This window comes from Myxocyprinus asiaticus, chromosome 29 (genome assembly GCF_019703515.2).
Source record: "Myxocyprinus asiaticus isolate MX2 ecotype Aquarium Trade chromosome 29, UBuf_Myxa_2, whole genome shotgun sequence".
NCBI classification, from domain to species: Eukaryota; Metazoa; Chordata; class Actinopteri; order Cypriniformes; family Catostomidae; genus Myxocyprinus; species Myxocyprinus asiaticus.
In genome coordinates this window covers 11637717-11655483 of record NC_059372.1, presented here as the reverse complement: position 1 = coordinate 11655483, position 17767 = coordinate 11637717, and the positions used below count along the sequence as shown (strand labels likewise).

Genomic DNA, 17767 nt, shown 5'->3' with positions numbered 1-17767 from the left:
ACAAATGATTGCTGTTTTTGCATAGTGCCAATGTTACAACTGAGGCAAACAATGACCCAGAATTTGCATCTTTATAGACTGTGGGATGTCTATAAATTTCCTGTGTGTATCTCTACCGTTTAACAACGAAGAGTAAAATTGTAAAATAACGCCACAAAACCATGTGCACATATTTTGGGAAGGACCCTAAATGAGCCAAGTTGAAATAAACAACAAGCTATAATGTGTCTAGTAAAATAACGAGGCACCTATTGCGCAATTTTATTGTGTCAGTGCGGCAGATTTACTACTTTTTAGTACGGTTTAGGAGGGCCAAGAGAGGCTTGCGTGTTCAACTCTCTCTCTCTCTCTCTCTCTCTCTCTCTCTCTCTCTCTCTCTCTGTGTGTGTGTGTGTGTGTGTGTGTGTATTAGCAGTATAATACAATACAAATAATCAAAGTGTCCGTCAAAATCAATTTTCACAATTTGACATAGCCTAATAATAATAATAATAATAATAATAATAATAATAATAATAATAATAATAATAATAATATGTTATATTATTAACATTATTATTGTAATCACTGTTTTTCTAATATTAAAGAATTACAATTTATTTAGCGGTATCATAGCCGTTTCTTCATGACATTGCCTCATATTTTGGCGCTGGACTAATAACCGTTCAAACTGTTAATCTTGGGTAACGTAGTTCCTGTGGGCTATGGCTCGATACACAACTTTATAAACTCTCTAAAGAGAGTGTAGGCCCATATGTTGTGATCGGAGCGTATGTGGTCTTTTGAAATAAAATTATACCATGCTATATCATATACATTATTTTAAAGTGACCGTGGGGCTAAAAAGAGCGGTGATGCCACAACCAAGTCTCATTTAATACCTACAGCTGTTCTTTTTCAATTAAAAAAAAAAACAGTAAACGGTGTTTGCCTGTTCAAGGTAGACGCCTGTAGACGCTCTGGAAAGATGAGGAGGCAAAGGGTGGGGTGTGGGGACAAGGGGTGGTGGTGGAGGGGGCTCATTGTAGTGGGGGTGGTTGGGTGGGAGGCTAAAAAAAAAAAAAAAAAAAAAAAAAGTAAGAGCTTGTGACTGAGCAGTCGGAGCTAGCCAGCTTTAACATTAACACACATTCACTGTTCACGCCATGATTTGAGGCTGCAAAAGGAAAAGGCTGCCGATAGAAAGAGAGAGAGACTAAGCGAGGGGAGCTGAAGTGGGAGCTGCCTCAGATTGTCCGAAGGGGCAGCATTTCTCCATCAAGTTCCGGTTGCTCTGTCTGCGTTGCATGCCATTTGGAACGGCAACAATAGGTTGCCACCATTTAGAGCGTGGACTATTTTTCAAATAGACTGACTCTTTTTAATGCTAGATAAACATGAGCTCCTATTTTGTTAATCCTCTTTTTTCCAAATACAAAGGCGGCGAAACATTAGAGCCAACTTACTACGACTGCAGGTTTCCACAGAGCGTTGCCCGAAGCCACACGCTTGTATACGGACATGGAGCAGCTGCACCGGGGTTTCAACACCCGTCGCATCACGTACAGGACTTTTTTCATCATGGAACCACAGGTATCTCCAACCCTGGTTATCAACAGAACCCCTGTGCATTGGCATGTCATGGAGACGCAACGAAATTTTATGGATATGAAGCCCTTCCGAGGCAACCGCTTTATGGTACCCAGCAAGAGGCAAGCTTAGCGCAATACCCAGACTGTAAATCGTCCAATAGCACTAACCCTGGAGAAGGACAAGGCCACTTAAGTCAGAACTCCTCTCCGAGCCTCCTGTTCCCATGGATGCGGCCTCACGGTTAGAATAATTACTATTTTACATTCTGTTCAATTAAATGTCGTTTGTTTGTCTCTGTGTGTGAGTCAGTGTGTTAAAGCCTTATTCTTATGTAGCGTACAGTGTTTATCAACTGCACTGACAGATATAGACACAGATGGAATATCCTTTTGATGTTGCAAAATAGCACGTTGCATTTGTTCACCTCACCAGGTAATCACTGCTTTTTAGTAAAACGAATGTAGAGGTTTTGACAGTTGGCTACTTTGTGTTGCGAATGAGTTGCTCTGTAATGTCAAAGAGATGAAGGTTATCCGAACTCAGATTATCCTCGCCACAGTTTGAAATAACCACCTGCCTTGCCACATTTTGACCATTAATGGGTCACGATGATATATTTGTGATTTGAATGTGTAGTAGTGTAATAGCAATGATACAAATTAATAGCATGAAGCTGTAAGGGGTCGACAGGTGACAGTCATGCAATTTGTTTGATTAAAGTGTCTTTAGTCGATTAGGCGTTTCCTTACTGTTGACGCAAAACAGGTATAAGAGAACATTTCTTAACGTCAAATTTTAGTCTAAAACTCGTTATATTTCAGAATATAGTTTAAAGTAAATGAAATTATCTTCTAAAAGAAAAGGCATACTAATACCAAGTGTATCCGAGTTTTAAAATTAGAAAGTCAAAATTAGAAACAATCTCGTAACGAGATTGAGTGACGGATACAATAAAGACCTTTACGTGTGTTTTTGAATGTGTGTGTGTGTGTGTGTGTGTGTTTGTTTGTGTGTGTGTGTGTGTGTGTGTGTGTGAGAGAGAGAGTCTGTGTGTGTGTGTGAGTCTGTGTGTGTGCTCACGGGCGCGTGCGTTACTGACCTTAATTAGAACTGCTGTCTAACCTCAAATATAGAGACAAGGCATTTATGGGAGAAATCAAATGACAGCATAGATCTACCATTAAGAAAACCTTTAGAAGCTTGACGAAGCTTGTTGTTTTTTTTTTTTTTTTTTTTTTTTTTTTTTTTTTTGTTTGTTTTGTTTTTTCTCGAATTACTGGATTAGCAATAATTAGCAAATGACTGTCCACCATCCATATTCCTTGATATATATAATAGTGGCAAATGGTGGAATTGGGGACAATATAATAGACTACAAGGCAAAACAGGGCACAAGACATTTCACGTTTTGTGCTAGAGCGTTTCTTCAGTGTGCCTTGCTTGAAGTGTGTGTCTGTGTGTATGTGTGTGTGTGTGTGTGTGTGTGTGAGAGAGAGAGAGAGAGAGAGAGAGAGAGAGAGAGAGTCTCTGTGTGTATGTGTGTGTTAAATATTGATAAAAAAATTGAAACAAAACCACTGAGAATTCATTCATATTTTTAAACATACAAACATACACATCTAGCACCTTAGTACTGATGTTTCCTATATGTCATTATTTTTAACTATATACAATAATATGTAGGCCCAAATGTAAAGAGAAGGAAGCAATGAAGGCGTGTAAATGACAGATATTCTCGTTTCACTCCAAAGCTCCTGGGAGACGCAATGGAAGACAGACATACAGCCGTTACCAGACTCTTGAGCTGGAGAAAGAGTTCCTCTTCAACCCATACCTCACCCGCAAGCGCCGTATTGAGGTGTCCCACGCACTGAGCTTAACTGAACGGCAGGTGAAGATTTGGTTTCAGAATCGCCGAATGAAGTGGAAAAAAGAGAATAACAAAGACAAATTTCCGGGCCAGAGAGGAGAGGCTGAGGCAGAGGCCGAAGAAGAAGGCAACGAAGACGGTGAGGTGGAGGAAGGAGAAGAAAAGGAAACGGAAGAGAAAGAGGAAAGCAAAGAGTGATTTTATGGTCTTTTTTATGGTTATATGGCAGATATTGAAGAGGTCTCGCGAATGGGCAATGAAACAGAAGACAAAAAGTGAGAAAATCCCCCTCCATACAAAAGTACCTTAAAACCTGCCCAAAGGGGAAAAGCGCTTTTTTCTTTTTTTTTAACCAACACGAGGACTTTTACCATTAGCGAAAAGTGGACGTGTGTTTGACAAATTACTCAAAGTGGCCGTCTACCAGAAACACAATGACCCATCATTATATTTATGGAAATGTAAGCAGCATGATACAGATACAACGACGTTTAACATTTATTTCATACTTGATATGTCTGGGGGATAAAAAAGTGACTATAAAATGAAATACTGAAATAATTGTATCCGCTTGTCACTGAAGAAAAACTATTGGTCTTGTATATAAAATTAAAGCCACAACATGCTGACATGAAGAATAGATTGTGTATTCGGTGTAATATTATTTCAGCAATCCGAATATGGCAATATTGCATTAGTGCCACTGCTGAGAAAGATGGCAAATGTAGAAAATGCATTTTGTATTACACATACTTTATCGATTACTAAACTGTTCTTTATTGTTCTATGTGAGTAGGCGAGGTTACCATTTGTATTTGTATTTTTATTTTTTTCTGATTATTTTATTGGACTCACCAGAGATTGCAATCGTTTGAAAATCTCGAGAGAAGCTACCTAATCGTGGGAAATTTGCAATATACATTTCTACCTAGAGATTTCATATACTCTTTTTTAGTGTATTAAACCTAAGTTATGTAATTTACCCTTTAAACACTTACTGTTGTCGAGCTTTCTGAGATCTTAGGAAGACAAAATTTGCTCAAAGCCAGTTTAACAATTCTAAGAGATTGTATTACGGCACTACCTAAAACAAAGCTTTGCTAGCAAGAATGAATTGCTAATTTATTCTACATGCTACGGCGCTTCTTTTTTAAAAATATTTAGACATTTCCCCCAACAACTTAAACTGCCTATAGAAAATGCACATTTTTGTGTAGATGATCAAACACACTAAATACTACCCTACCTTATAAGGAAAGAAAGTCATTTTATCGTGCTAGTGTTAAAGCGTAGATTTTGAATTGCACTGAGTATAACCTTGTACGTCTTGTAATATCTTGCTGTTATCAATATGCTCGTTTTACTGGTGTTTCTCGTGTGAATATAGAAATTCGTGTGTCCAAGCCATTGTTGTTGAAATCAATGGAAGAATAAACAAGCTGGCTCATTCTCCCACGTCTCTTTTTTGCCTGATTCTACTTGTTGACAAGACATTGAAGTCCCAGAAACCGCTTCTTTCTCCAACAACCACAATGATGAAGTTCAGATGGTATACATACATAAAAGAAAATTTTATTTTTGCTTGTTTGTTTGTTTGTTTGTTTGTTTGTTTAAAAAAATACATGTCAAATAATACGAAAGTAGGGCTCTTATAATATTGTTGTAGATAATATTCCAAATCTGTGTAATGTATGAAATGGCAAAATAAAATCAAAAGTACAACACCATTATGATCTGTTTTATAACTGAAAGCTATGTTGGACATTAATATATCTGAAAAGTTGATATCCTTATTATTTTTCAAGCTTACAAAATGTGTCTTCACCGTTCAGAGGAAGAAATTAATAATGCAACTCAATTTCTGGAGCTCTTCGTACAAGTGATGACTATTAGTTTTGTTGTGAAAGACATACGAGAGTTGATTCTTTGACTTAATTCTCAATTTTAAGGAGAAGTATCGTTATCATCACAAGCTAAATGGTGTCTGATGAAATTCACAATTTAAAGCAGATCCAGGTTCTACGTTGTGCAAATGAATAAATATCATGCTTTTAATCTGTTGTTTCATTATCAAGAATGTCGAATTTTAACATTAATCATTATAAGCACAGAAAATATACATTCTCTCAAAGATCTCAAGATGTTACCCCAAATATATTTTTATGAGTCTTCGCACCGGGAAAACCAACCGATCCCACAACAAAAATGGCCACAAATATGTAATTAAAAAATAAATAAATAAATAAATAAATGTGTCTGTTACATGACAATAAATGGGTTTTATTTCTGTTACAGGGAAAGTTTCCTTAAAGCAAAATAACAAAATATCAGCACAGGGAAACAAACAGTATAAGCTATAATATAAGCGACAGGTCGCGTTTAATGTACTCACTGCACGACCTTGCTAGGAGACATCTAGAAGATCTCTTTTGTCTGCACCTGTGCTGGTCTTCTATGAGAGAACTGATAGTCTTTTGAAAGTAACATAAATCCTGGAACTGTATTAGTGTATGCTCTTTTATATTGGCTAATTACAAAGAGTTTTTCCCCGTTTGTACCTTAAACCCATAACGAACACAAGGTATAATGTATTGTCCTGCAATCTGACCAAACTGTTGGCCAACAAAACTCACTGTCATTAACCTCCCGTTCCATGACCGAGGAATGTCTTATTTATATAGCCTATTAACTATTTCTGTACAAAAAGACCGGATTAGAAGACTTACTTAGAGCGACGATAGATTTGTGCACTGAAGTATGCAAGAGCTAGTGGCCTAGCTATGTTTTCAATGTCATTGTCTTTCTTATTCAAAGACGACGGGATTCACAGAAACATGTATTTATTCAACAGTCAACACTAATCAGACAGAATTTGAGGTGTGAGCGAATAAAATCCAATTAGTAGCTATAGATTTTTTTTTTTCATACAAAATGTTGAAAAATATATAAAAACATTCCTATCGTCGTGAAAATCTTGGTGAGGCCCACCTTATGTGCGAGTTCTGAAAAGTGTTGTTTCCTTTACAACATGTAATAAGAGGTCATAACAAGGGTCTAGTGCCTAATAAAGCAGTCGTAATTGGGGACATCTGAGCCAAATACCTAAATAAATACAATCATAGCGAGTTAGGGTGAACAATGTCAGATTTTAACTTCAACACCAAGGAAGGATAATTGGTATTATATGGCACTCAAAAAGCAAACATGAAAGACCTAAGAAAGGCATTTCAGATGCTTGATATTGAAATATTTATATCTGCGGATAAATACCAAATTCCTGTTGATTAAACGAATATCAAGATTTCGTTAAAAATATCTCAAAACTACAAAAATCGAGACGAATGCTTCAAAGTTACAGGTATGATAATGATCACGAAAAAAGACGTTTTCAGACATCCTGTGGCTTTTCTGCCTGTTTCACAAAATGCTGTAAAATTCGTTTTCTTGCAAAAGCATTGAAACTAGGTTTTATTACTGACAATAAGGATTAACATTATTACCCATTTCACTCTACTTTTGTTGGTATGGCATTTCGTTAGCTGATCCACTGTTTTAAATATACAATATATATATATATAGTTTAGGGGAATAGGCATTTTCAGGACGTTCTTGTGGTAGTGACAATTGCAGTGATCATTGTCCATCCGCCTTGCCATTGTATATAGCACTGCTGTTACATTCCAAATTAGGCCTTTACTATACCTGCAGTAAAGTTTATTGGTGGTGTAAACCCGGCAGTGTCGTATCCGGGCAGACGTTTTTGCCTTTTGATTTCCGTGCAGTGCAGACAAACTAGAACAAGAGACAAGGAAGCCAACGTGGACGTGGGGCTGCTTTTTTAAGTGAATGTGTGCAAGAGTGCATGCATGCGTTTGTGAGTTTTATATATATATATATATATATATATATATATATATATATATATATATATATATATATATAAAACATGCATTCTGATTTGCAGTCTGTTTGTGCTATCAGACTTTTAAAAAAGTGGAAGAATGAAAAGGGCTGAATTAAAGAAAAAAAAAAAACAGATGGCTCCTGGATGCTTTCTTTAACTTTTTAAGTTTGTGAACTTTTGTCGATTATTTTTACTATGAAAAGTCTAGCTGATTTGAACAAAAGCCTTAGCGTTATATTGCCTTGGCTGTTTAATAAATCCACAATTCATGCTTAATTACAAAACAAATTACAACAGACTTGTCTGCATCCTATATATATTGCAAATAACTTTTTGAAGGATGTTTCAAAGAAATTACATGCAGATGTACTTTTTTAATAATATCAGCTTCCAATTAATGTTTCAGATAGCACTCAATTAACCAGTCATGCCCATATAACGAATTTCGTTTAAAAAAAACAAAACAAATGGACAGTAACTCTGTCGATAAATAGCGTCAGCTCGTAAATAAAAATGTAATAGTTTAGAATAAACTGAGCGTTTTTCACATACTTGCATCAGAATACTACACTGAAGTGCACACTCTTATATTTTCAGACATGACAGTTTCAGTACTGCCATAATGGTAGACTTGAACATTATTAAAATAGCATAATTTAAAAAATGTTATGCCAATCCTTTAAAACTTTTGCTTATCTGATGAAGCACTTCTGAGGGAAGACTTCATTTTAGTGAAGAGATGACACTTTTTGCATTCATTTTATTTGTTGTGGAAGCTAATGGTGATATCTGACAGCACAAGAGCAGCCAAAAAGGAGTCGGAAAGATTTTTACGGTTTTTAAATGGCTGTTTAAATGAATAAAAAGAAAAGAAAAGAAAACGAAAAAGAAAGAAAGATTTGCAATACTGTGCGACTTTTGGGCTCACCCATTATTTTGCGCTTGTTTACAGAGACACTTGTAGATGATGAATTCATCAAAATATAACAATTATGACTTTTTTATATATAAGATTTTGACAAAGTGAACACATGAGTCTTCTCTCTCTCTCTCTGTGATAATTATTTTTCTTGCAAATGCTTCAGGGTTGACAGGATCATGAGAGTATTTTATCTTAAACAAGTATTGAGAACTATGTGTATCCCAATGATTGTGAGTATAGTAACCTATAATGTTTTCTATGATTTTCTATAATGTATAATGATTTATATTATGTGTTCGGAAAAGTTGCAGACGTAGGCTCAATTAGCTTGTGTTGTCTGTGAGTAACGAGGCCAAAACACTTCTCTAACACACTTTTTAATTATACTTCTAGATTTACCCAGTAGCATTGTTTACTGTAATCATTAAATTTGGGTATATATTAAAATTGGACTACTAAACAAGCTTTCAGTGTTATCTCTGCCATCAACTCAAATCCGTGCGAAAAAAGAGGAAAATGGGAAAACGATCTTTGAGAGAGGGTGAAACGCAACACATTCCTAGTTGTTTAGAGGGGGAATTTACAGCCAAGTAATAAAAGTTTACGACTGAATACACGCGGTCATTGGTTGCGTCAGACCACGTGGTACTCACTCTATGAACATGAACTTTGTGCTGTTGTCTTCCCCTAGATCTCACCATCTATCGACTAGCGAGCTCGCGGTAGCGTTGAAATGATCTAGACCACCAAACATTTCTCCCGTTTTGCGTTTACTCACTAACTCAGGCGGAAATTAAAACGCTCTAAAACACCATTTTGTTTCTTCTCCTTATTCGCTAGTAATGACTGAATGTCCTCAGACGTCGCCGCCTCCCCAGTCCTCTTTCTACCTATCTGTTCCCCTTGAGGAAAAACACAGCACTGATAGCCGAAGTGCGCACGGTTAGAGCACGTAAATATCATAATGTCTTCTCGGAAGGTACCGATTTTTAAGAGCGTAGAAATGTTGCAGAGGATTGGGACTTAGATCCTATTGCCGTGCCACATTATCTGTCTGCTGCTACACCGCTAAACGTGCGTCACACAGACAACAGAGAAAGCTGGTAAGTAAATGATTCTTTCCTTACTGGCTTGTAACAAACGTGCACTTACACAACTTGGAGATTTTATATTTATAACGATATTTGAGTCAGACGCGCTGTGCATGTAACGTTTGTAAACGTACCCTATTGCGCTGGCTGTTCCCAAATACTTAACTGATTGTAAACACAACCCCTCCTTTAAAGTGACTGTTGTGCTGTTGCTTTCTGGTCATACTGTTGTTTGTATTATTTGTCTCAACGACAATGAGTTGACGATTTTTAAGAAGACGCAAGATAAGTCCCGTCCAAACCTGTGTGGTTTGGGGTTATTAAGCTTATTTTCAAATGGCTGAAAATAAGACGTTCACGGGTTCTGTTTACGATAGTGATTTTTTTGATACTGGAATATTGGATATCTGAGTTTTAATTAGATGCTTGCAGAAGAGCGATGAATATAAGGCCTTTCACCAAAGACAATATTCAACCCATAGCCTATTTGGTGACTATGCCGTGTACCCATTCTGCCATATGTCTTAAGAGGAATGTAGGTTAATTTTAATATCAGTCCTCAGTCCTGATTATTTACACTACATATGTATGACATAAGTTAGATATATTAAGATAGAGAGAGAGAGAGAGAGAGCGAGAGAGAGCGAGAGAGTATAACCCCGTGTCTCAGTAACTAAGTAGACAAACTGGTGTGTTCTGGTTGTGTGCGAATTGTCGTATAAACTATCATATTTCTGACCTATTCACTTAGCATACACGCTCAATACATTTTCTTGCTTTTTTCTCACTGACTCTCTCTCTCTCTCTCTCTCTCTCTCTCTCTCTCTCTCTCTGTGTGTGTGTGTGTGTGTGTGTGTGTGTGTGTGTGTGTGTGTGTGCGTGTGTGAGAGAGAGAGAGGGTGTGTAACTTCTGTATTTATCTTATTCGTATCTGTCACACACACACACACAAACACACACACAAACACACACACACACACACACACGCACACACAAAAAAGAGAGACATCTTAATGGCATTTTAAGAGTACATTTTCACTGTAAATGTAAGTATTTTAAGCAGAGTAAACTGTTACACATAACAAACAATATGTTAAACGCTCTAGATGTATCTCAGTATTATATGCGTAGTCAGAATCACCATCTCTCTCACACACACACACGCACACATACACGTGTTCAATCTTCCAACACTGTCATTCCATGAAGACGAAATCAAACAACACTGCCACCTTGTGCCCGCTCCTTATACAAGTCATTACACAGAGCGGGAGAGCTACTGGTCACATAAATCTTCATTTTCATAAAGGAATGTTCTTGACATATGCTGGTGTAGATATGTAGGTAGATATGTAGCTCTTTAATATAAATAAAATTAGGTTCTTAAAAAGTACAACATGGTAACATTATAATATTTAATATGAAATCATAAAAGATGGCAAAACATTGCTTCACTAATGATCTTATACAGATAACCATTAGTCCCATGCTGCTAAATGATTCAACTTTTCTTCTAAAGACATTGTGCAGACCTTATTTTTGTGATAGTTCCATGGTCTCGGCACCTGAACTTGCTGGGAGAGCGGGGTGACAACGAGTGTTTGATTACAGATCAATATTAACATGCTTCTAAAAGTTTTATTGCATATGTCATGTAATGAAAACAGAGACAACATTGACAGACATGAAGCTTTAGAAATAATAGCCTGTGATTTTTCTAATTTCTTATGGTGTAATGTTAGTAAAGTCCGTTGATACTGTCCAGTGTTCAATAAACGAGAGCTGCAATCTTCCGTCATGGCCCTCTTGAAGTCCATGCGTGAAGCTGGTATGGGGGAAACAGAAAGACATTTTTTTTATTTATTTTTTTTTATTCACATGCAACTACCTCTGGTAAAGACAAATATATCAATGCATTTTCCAGAAAGAATGTTTTATTTTGTTTTTGCATTATTTCAGTTTTGTTTGTGAAATTGCGAGTATGTGTTCTGACCACATGATGATTTTTAAAGGTACTGAACAAAGAATCCTAATTAGAGCCAAGTTTCTAAAAACACATTTCCAATGCTCGCATGTGGCTTGTGGATGTGTGTGTAGGCTACATAGCTATAGTTTGTACCCAGAAGTGTGCTAAAACTCATGTTTACTTTGTATAATGTATCTGTACGGGTAAGGGAAGGGTTTTGTATTGCATTATTATAGTGGTGTATTGTTTTTGTGGTGTAATGGATATAGCAAACGTATAAGAAAAAACAAACAAACAATAGAAGTCTATGGTATATCCCCATTTAGACAGCCAAGTAAACTAGTGTGTGTGTGTGTGTGTGTGTGTGTGTGTGTGTGTGTGTGTGTGTGTGTGTTGAGAGAGAGAGATAGCGAGAGGAGGGGTGGGGTTTTACACAACACTGAGTCTACTCTGAGTCTCCTCTTTGCCACGGATAATAACTGGGGAAAGTTTTTGCCTGGCATCAAAATTTCAGAATTACCCCGATTTAAGTAATCCATGTCTCTGCGCATAAGGAGCCTAAGATTTATTCATTTGTGTATTGCAGTTATTCTTAATGTTAATAACAACGTTCTAAACAAGTCGACGAAATTGACACATTTATTACCATCTGACTATAATTTGCGTAAACTTTGAAGCCAATCTTGTGTCTGCCACTGCTGTTGGTTTTGAATAATAGAAGACATCATTCAGAGTTGCCATGAAAATGAAAACAAATTCCAAACGAACTTTCAATTCCAAACATTTCCTTACAAGAACCGCAGGCAATGTGAATTCGCTCCACTTCAAAACAACTTATTCGTGGAGGTCATTAAACGGCCACATAATTTCACGGAATTATCTTATGCAAGTAAAAAACATAATGCCGTTCGTGTGTTGCTGTAAGTGCTTAGCTGCATATGAGATCTCTGTTACAGCTGTCACGTTACTATTATGGATTTGGTTTTTGCATATTTACATCGACATAGATGAGAGGCTAGGAAAGTTGAGCTTTGAATATCAAGTTAAGGTAGTCTGCTCAGCGGTGGAATTTGTAATTGTGGAAATCCGTAACAAATAAATAGGCCAAAGATAACATTCCGTTCGTGCAGATGATAATATCACAGATAGTAAATTACGCATTATAAGTAAGTAAGATTTCGACGCATTTCTGTGTGCCTAGTTTCGTCAAGGGTAAAGAGAATACAGGCCAAACGGGATGTCTATTTATTGCCTCTTCAAACGCTAAAACACAACCATGTGATTTGTCTTAAGGGCTGCAATAAAACACTTAAAGCTCTTTCTCTCCAGTCACATCAGCATACCAACTGCAGACTAAGTGTGATATGTTCTACTCACTTCTTCATTCACAGGACTGATACCGTAAAATAGTTCACAATATTAAATATATCCCCATCAAAGGCTTTCAGTTCAAAGCCGTTGGAGTAATACAGTTGAACATCAAAGAATCCGACATGTATAGACACAACGTACACTTAGGATATGATCCCTAAATTCAGCCAAACTAGGCGTCGAAGGACATAAATTGCTATAGAAGCAACTGCACGCAATAAGAATTGATAATGCATTTCTGATAAGCATTTAACGTAACTTCCCAAAACTTAATATTTTCGATTATTCAGTTGCCTATCCTGTCTCGCTGATTTCAAAACAATTCGCTTAACTTAAAAGATAATGATAAATGTGAAAAAAAAAGGTAAAGTATGTTTCAAATATTTGAACTAGCAACTGTTCAATTTTCACAGTCTAAAACTGGCTATGAATGACACAGAATATCGCGCATGCTTTTCCCGCAAGAAATATTTTTATGACTATTACATATTATTTGTATTTGTAAATGGAATCATAGTAATAGCCATGTTTGTTACGACGTCCTCATATATAGGCTGTTATATATTTATTGAATACTTCAGCTGCTGTAATTTATTTTTACATCAATACTTTTATAGCAACATTGTTAAAATCACCTATATTATTATTATTATTATTATTATTATTATTATTATTATTATCGGAATTATTATTATCCAAACCTTTGTCAATGGATAAACATAGGAATAATAAAATTATATATTTAGTAATCCTAAACTTATTAAAAACTCTTACCACGTTCGTGTTTAATAGCTATATTCTCTCTGGCCAATAAAGTAAAATGTTCTGGATCAGATATTTTGTCCAACATATTACAACCTATCAAAAATATATTAAGTAAATTCTTAATATTGATTAATCCCGGCTTTTAGTAACTTGAAATGGATACAATATGTCTTTATATCCTAATCAATCGATAAGCAGATTAGCTTGTTTTATAGCTGTTAAATGCCCTTTCTCACTGTCAGGCTGGAAATAAATTTTAATATTCTGTCAATCTCTTGTTTTGCGCACCTCTTTCTAAACCACTGTTTTTAGCCTCACTTTTTGTCATGTGGCCTGCATTAAGGTCAGGGAGTATACCCAAAACCATTCGGTTAAAACCATACAATTTCCCACTACTTATTCCATCTATAATATGTAATATAAGTATATAAAGGGACCATATAGCTATAATATAGCTGCAATCATTTAATAAAGAACTAGTTGTAATTGCATTGTTCAACAGTTAGGTCATCATTCTAAATATGGTCGCAAAAATCCGTAAAAATTCTTTATAAAAAATATGAATGTGGTGACTTTTGCAAATATGTTTCACAGAAGTGTTTATATATATATATATATATATATATATATATATATATATATATATATATATATATATATATATATATATAAACACTTCTGTGAAACATATGATATATATATATATATATATATATATATATATATATATATATATATATATATATTAGTTCTACGTCGTCTCTCAAAAGTTACATGCTAAAAATACATGCTACAAAATGCGAAGCTTTCTATCCACAAGATAAGAGACACGCTGCACAGCCCCCATACATTCAAAGGGGTAATTGCCTCAGAGCTGGAAGTCCTCAGTTGGTTTTGTGACTTTTATGGCACCAAGGCGCGTTTGACGCATTCTTTAGTATGATGCCCCTTCCCCCCTCCTTCCTCAGGTTCTTTTTCACCACTGAAATGATCAATACATTACAAATGTGGAAAGGAAAAGCACAGACGTTTCCCCTTTAGCGCCATGAAAGCCCGAGGAAATTAGAGAAAGGAAATACAAACAAACATTAGGTAGATATCTGAATAACAAAAAGATAGTCTAGTCCTTACGCCACAGTGGAATACTCTGACTGATAGCAAAGCTGTGAATATGTCTATTAAAAAACTAATAAATATGTATCAGCACATTTAGTTTCGGTTATCTGATTATACGAAGAAGGAAAAAAAATAAAAGGAAGGCAAACTAAATTTGCGTAGATAACATGCAAAGTGCAGCATATATCTGCAATAGGTCCTTGGTCATATATATATATATATATATATATATATATATATATTTAACATCACCTAGGTGAGGTTAAAATTGTAGTTATAACAGGCGCAACGCGAACATTCTTAAGATAAATTTATGACGCTATGAATGTAGAACTGTACTTATGATTAGGATTATCATGTTATATTCAAGGTATCAATGTGTACAGTTTGGTCTATGTCACAAGCGGTCAGCAAGTGTAAAAACGGATCGTTCAGGTAATTGATAGAGATTACATTTTGCTAATTGTAAAATGCATCAACACTTCCTCAAATACTTCCAGAAACTCTTTCACAATATACGTAGACAGGCTTAACGTGATTCAATGAGACCAGCTTTCTTATTTCAGCACACAAAACAAGCTTATTGATGAATGCACAAAAAAAGACAGTGTGAATGTGATTCTGCATTTCTCTATGTATGCGTGTGTGTTTATTTAAACATTATCAACTGAAACCACGGGGATAAGAAGCTACAAGCTCGATATTCCTCCATACACAGCGCATTCAATTGGCTGAAAGTGGTCAGGTGACGCTGTCATATTGTCCTTCCACTAGCCAAGCGTTGGCTATAACACTTGGTTTGCGCGTCTTAACCGGAGACTGGAAATTAATATTATTGAAATCCTTCTGAAGTTCATTTTAAAGAGAGTTAGGAAACCAGACGGGAGACGTGTGTATGTAACAGGAGGAAACAGATCCCAAAGCACAACAAAATAGAGTGTAAGATTGAGAAAGGAAAAAAGATAGGAGGGTGAGTTGATGAGAGGGCGATAGGGAAGGTATGAATTCGTATTTCGCGAACCCGTCGCTCTCCTGCCATTTATCTGGTGGGCAAGAGGTTTTGCCCAACATGCCACTGAACACGACCACGTATGATTCCGTCAGACATTTTTCATCTTATGGCACTACGGTGACCCAAAACCGGATTTATGCGTCCCCTTTCTATTCACCTCAAGATAACGTTGTGTTTGGATCAAGTCGAGGACCATACGAGTATGGATCTAACGTGTTTCTCCAAGATAAGGATGTGCTTCCCAGTTGCAGGCAAACTAGTATGGGACTCAATGCGCAGAGCCACGTTGCCCAGGAGTACAACCTGGAACATGCTCGTGCAGGAACACAAGAACAGAAAGGGAACATTCAGATCTACCCATGGATGCAGCGTATGAACTCGCACAGCGGTAAGTTTTTACTACGACTTGGGACATATCCTGGTGGAATGGGTCTGTTTTACGATACGTCCTATCAACAGAGTAGCTACATTTTATGGCCTCATAAACCACTACTAAATCATTAGACTATAAAAGCCCCCTTTTTCAGAGAGGGGAATCCCATTTGGCTAACCTCCTTTAATACTCGAGTGCCAAAATTATTTCAAAAACTTGTGCCTTAAGTGTGTGAATTACAACAATGCACAATAAAAAAGTGCGTTTAAATGGCATATATTTTGCCCTGATCTTTTTAATCATCACTTAATTGAAACTTTAACAGTAAACCTTTCCAGTGTACATTCTGATAACACGTGGTAACAAAAATAGTAAAGTGAGTTGTAAAAAAGAAATGTTATAAAAAAATTGGAAAACAATTTCGCGTTACTTTGTTCCTGCGGGCGGAATATGGGTCGAATGCTGCGAAATGCATTCTTTTGTCAAAATGTTATGTCAGTAACCTTATAAATTTTATATAAAATATATAATTTTCTTCGTGCTTCCACCAGGATTCCGGCCAAATATGTTGATTACGATTTTGTGTGTATATTGTTTTATTTATCTTATTTTTCCTCCCAACAGGAGTTGGGTACGGGTCAGACAGAAGAAGAGGTCGCCAGATTTACTCCAGATACCAAACTTTGGAATTGGAAAAAGAATTTCACTTCAATCGATATTTAACCAGACGCAGACGTATCGAGATCGCCAACGCTCTGTGCCTAACCGAGCGTCAAATCAAAATCTGGTTCCAGAACCGGCGCATGAAATGGAAGAAAGAGACCAATCTAACTTCTACTGTACCGGGGACCGAGTCGACGGGTGCTTCTCAGGAGACCGAGAAGGAGACCGAGGAGGAGACAGAGGAAGCTAAAAAAAAAGATTAGGCTATCTTTTTTCTCGTTCTCGAACGTTAACTGCAACGTAACTACCTAAACTCTGAAAATTGCAAATATTAATGCATGGACTGTATACTCTGCTATTCCTTTGACCGCCTCCTCTGACTTCCACTCCATACTATTACCACCATGCCACTAAAATATACACACGTAGAAACAAACGGGGAAATTAAGAGAGTCGCAAATGCACCATTGTGCAATACTTTTTGAATAGAAAATAATTCTTGTTTGTCTGCGTGGTCAAAAAAATGGTACAGATGGTCTATTTGTGCGGTTGACAGCTCTAGTATTATCATATTGCTATAGGGCTAGTAGAAAATTACTCCAAAATGTATTCGAATTTGGTAAGTAAGCTACGTTTCCCCTTTCCCCAACTAACTCAGCCTCCAAACAGCTCCCTAAGCATTCCACAAGTGAAGGAAACTACTTGTATGCACATTCTGTGTTTTTGTCCAGACGTATTTGTACAATGATGCAAGCACTGACGGGATTAACTATACTACCTACTCCTTGATGCATTACATTTTCATATTATTGTTTTCTTAATATTGCCTTTGCCTCGCCAGTTTTTTGATGTTCAAAATGCCGCTGTACTGGCACATTAACTTTTGAGAGAATTTCAAAATTACATTTCATGATACTTGTAGCTGTATGCATATACAATTGTCTTAAAGTGAGAATCACACCCATATGAATTCAAACATATACCTTGTAAGTTGGTACACAATTATATTGTTTGTGTAAACTGTGTATTATTTAATAAAATTCTTGAAAGAAAAACGTCTGTATTGTCCTAATGTTGACTCCACTTTTTAGAACTCCTGGAATTTTAAATTAACCGATTAAAAATGTGGCATCACACTCGTG

At 36.3% G+C, this 17767-nt stretch overlaps 3 protein-coding genes across 3 annotated transcripts in view; all 3 read left to right on the top strand.

Moving 5' to 3' along the window:
- LOC127419853 (homeobox protein Hox-C4a-like) overlaps window positions 1-17767 on the top strand; it is a 64601-nt gene that overhangs the window by 18742 nt on the left and 28092 nt on the right. The gene's annotated exons all lie outside the window — the stretch shown is intronic.
- Window positions 1089-5046, top strand: LOC127419857 (homeobox protein Hox-C8a). The gene is made up of 2 exons (XM_051661627.1): window positions 1089-1812; window positions 3324-5046. Exons 1-2 carry the CDS (start codon window positions 1377-1379, stop codon window positions 3638-3640), a joined length of 753 nt encoding a protein of 250 aa, XP_051517587.1. The 5' UTR covers window positions 1089-1376; the 3' UTR covers window positions 3641-5046.
- Window positions 14965-17680, top strand: LOC127419859 (homeobox protein Hox-C6a-like). Its single transcript, XM_051661629.1, has 2 exons — window positions 14965-15977; window positions 16587-17680. Exons 1-2 carry the CDS (start codon window positions 15578-15580, stop codon window positions 16886-16888), a joined length of 702 nt encoding a protein of 233 aa, XP_051517589.1. The 5' UTR covers window positions 14965-15577; the 3' UTR covers window positions 16889-17680.

Coding starts and splice junctions, on each gene's coding strand:
- LOC127419857 (XM_051661627.1), top strand. CDS start 1,377: ATGAGCTCCTATTTTGTTAATCCTCTTTTTTCCAAATACAAAGGCGGC. Junction 1,813..3,323: donor CCCATGGATGCGGCCTCACG/GTTAGAATAATT, acceptor TTCACTCCAAAG/CTCCTGGGAGACGCAATGGA.
- LOC127419859 (XM_051661629.1), top strand. CDS start 15,578: ATGAATTCGTATTTCGCGAACCCGTCGCTCTCCTGCCATTTATCTGGT. Junction 15,978..16,586: donor GCGTATGAACTCGCACAGCG/GTAAGTTTTTAC, acceptor TCCTCCCAACAG/GAGTTGGGTACGGGTCAGAC.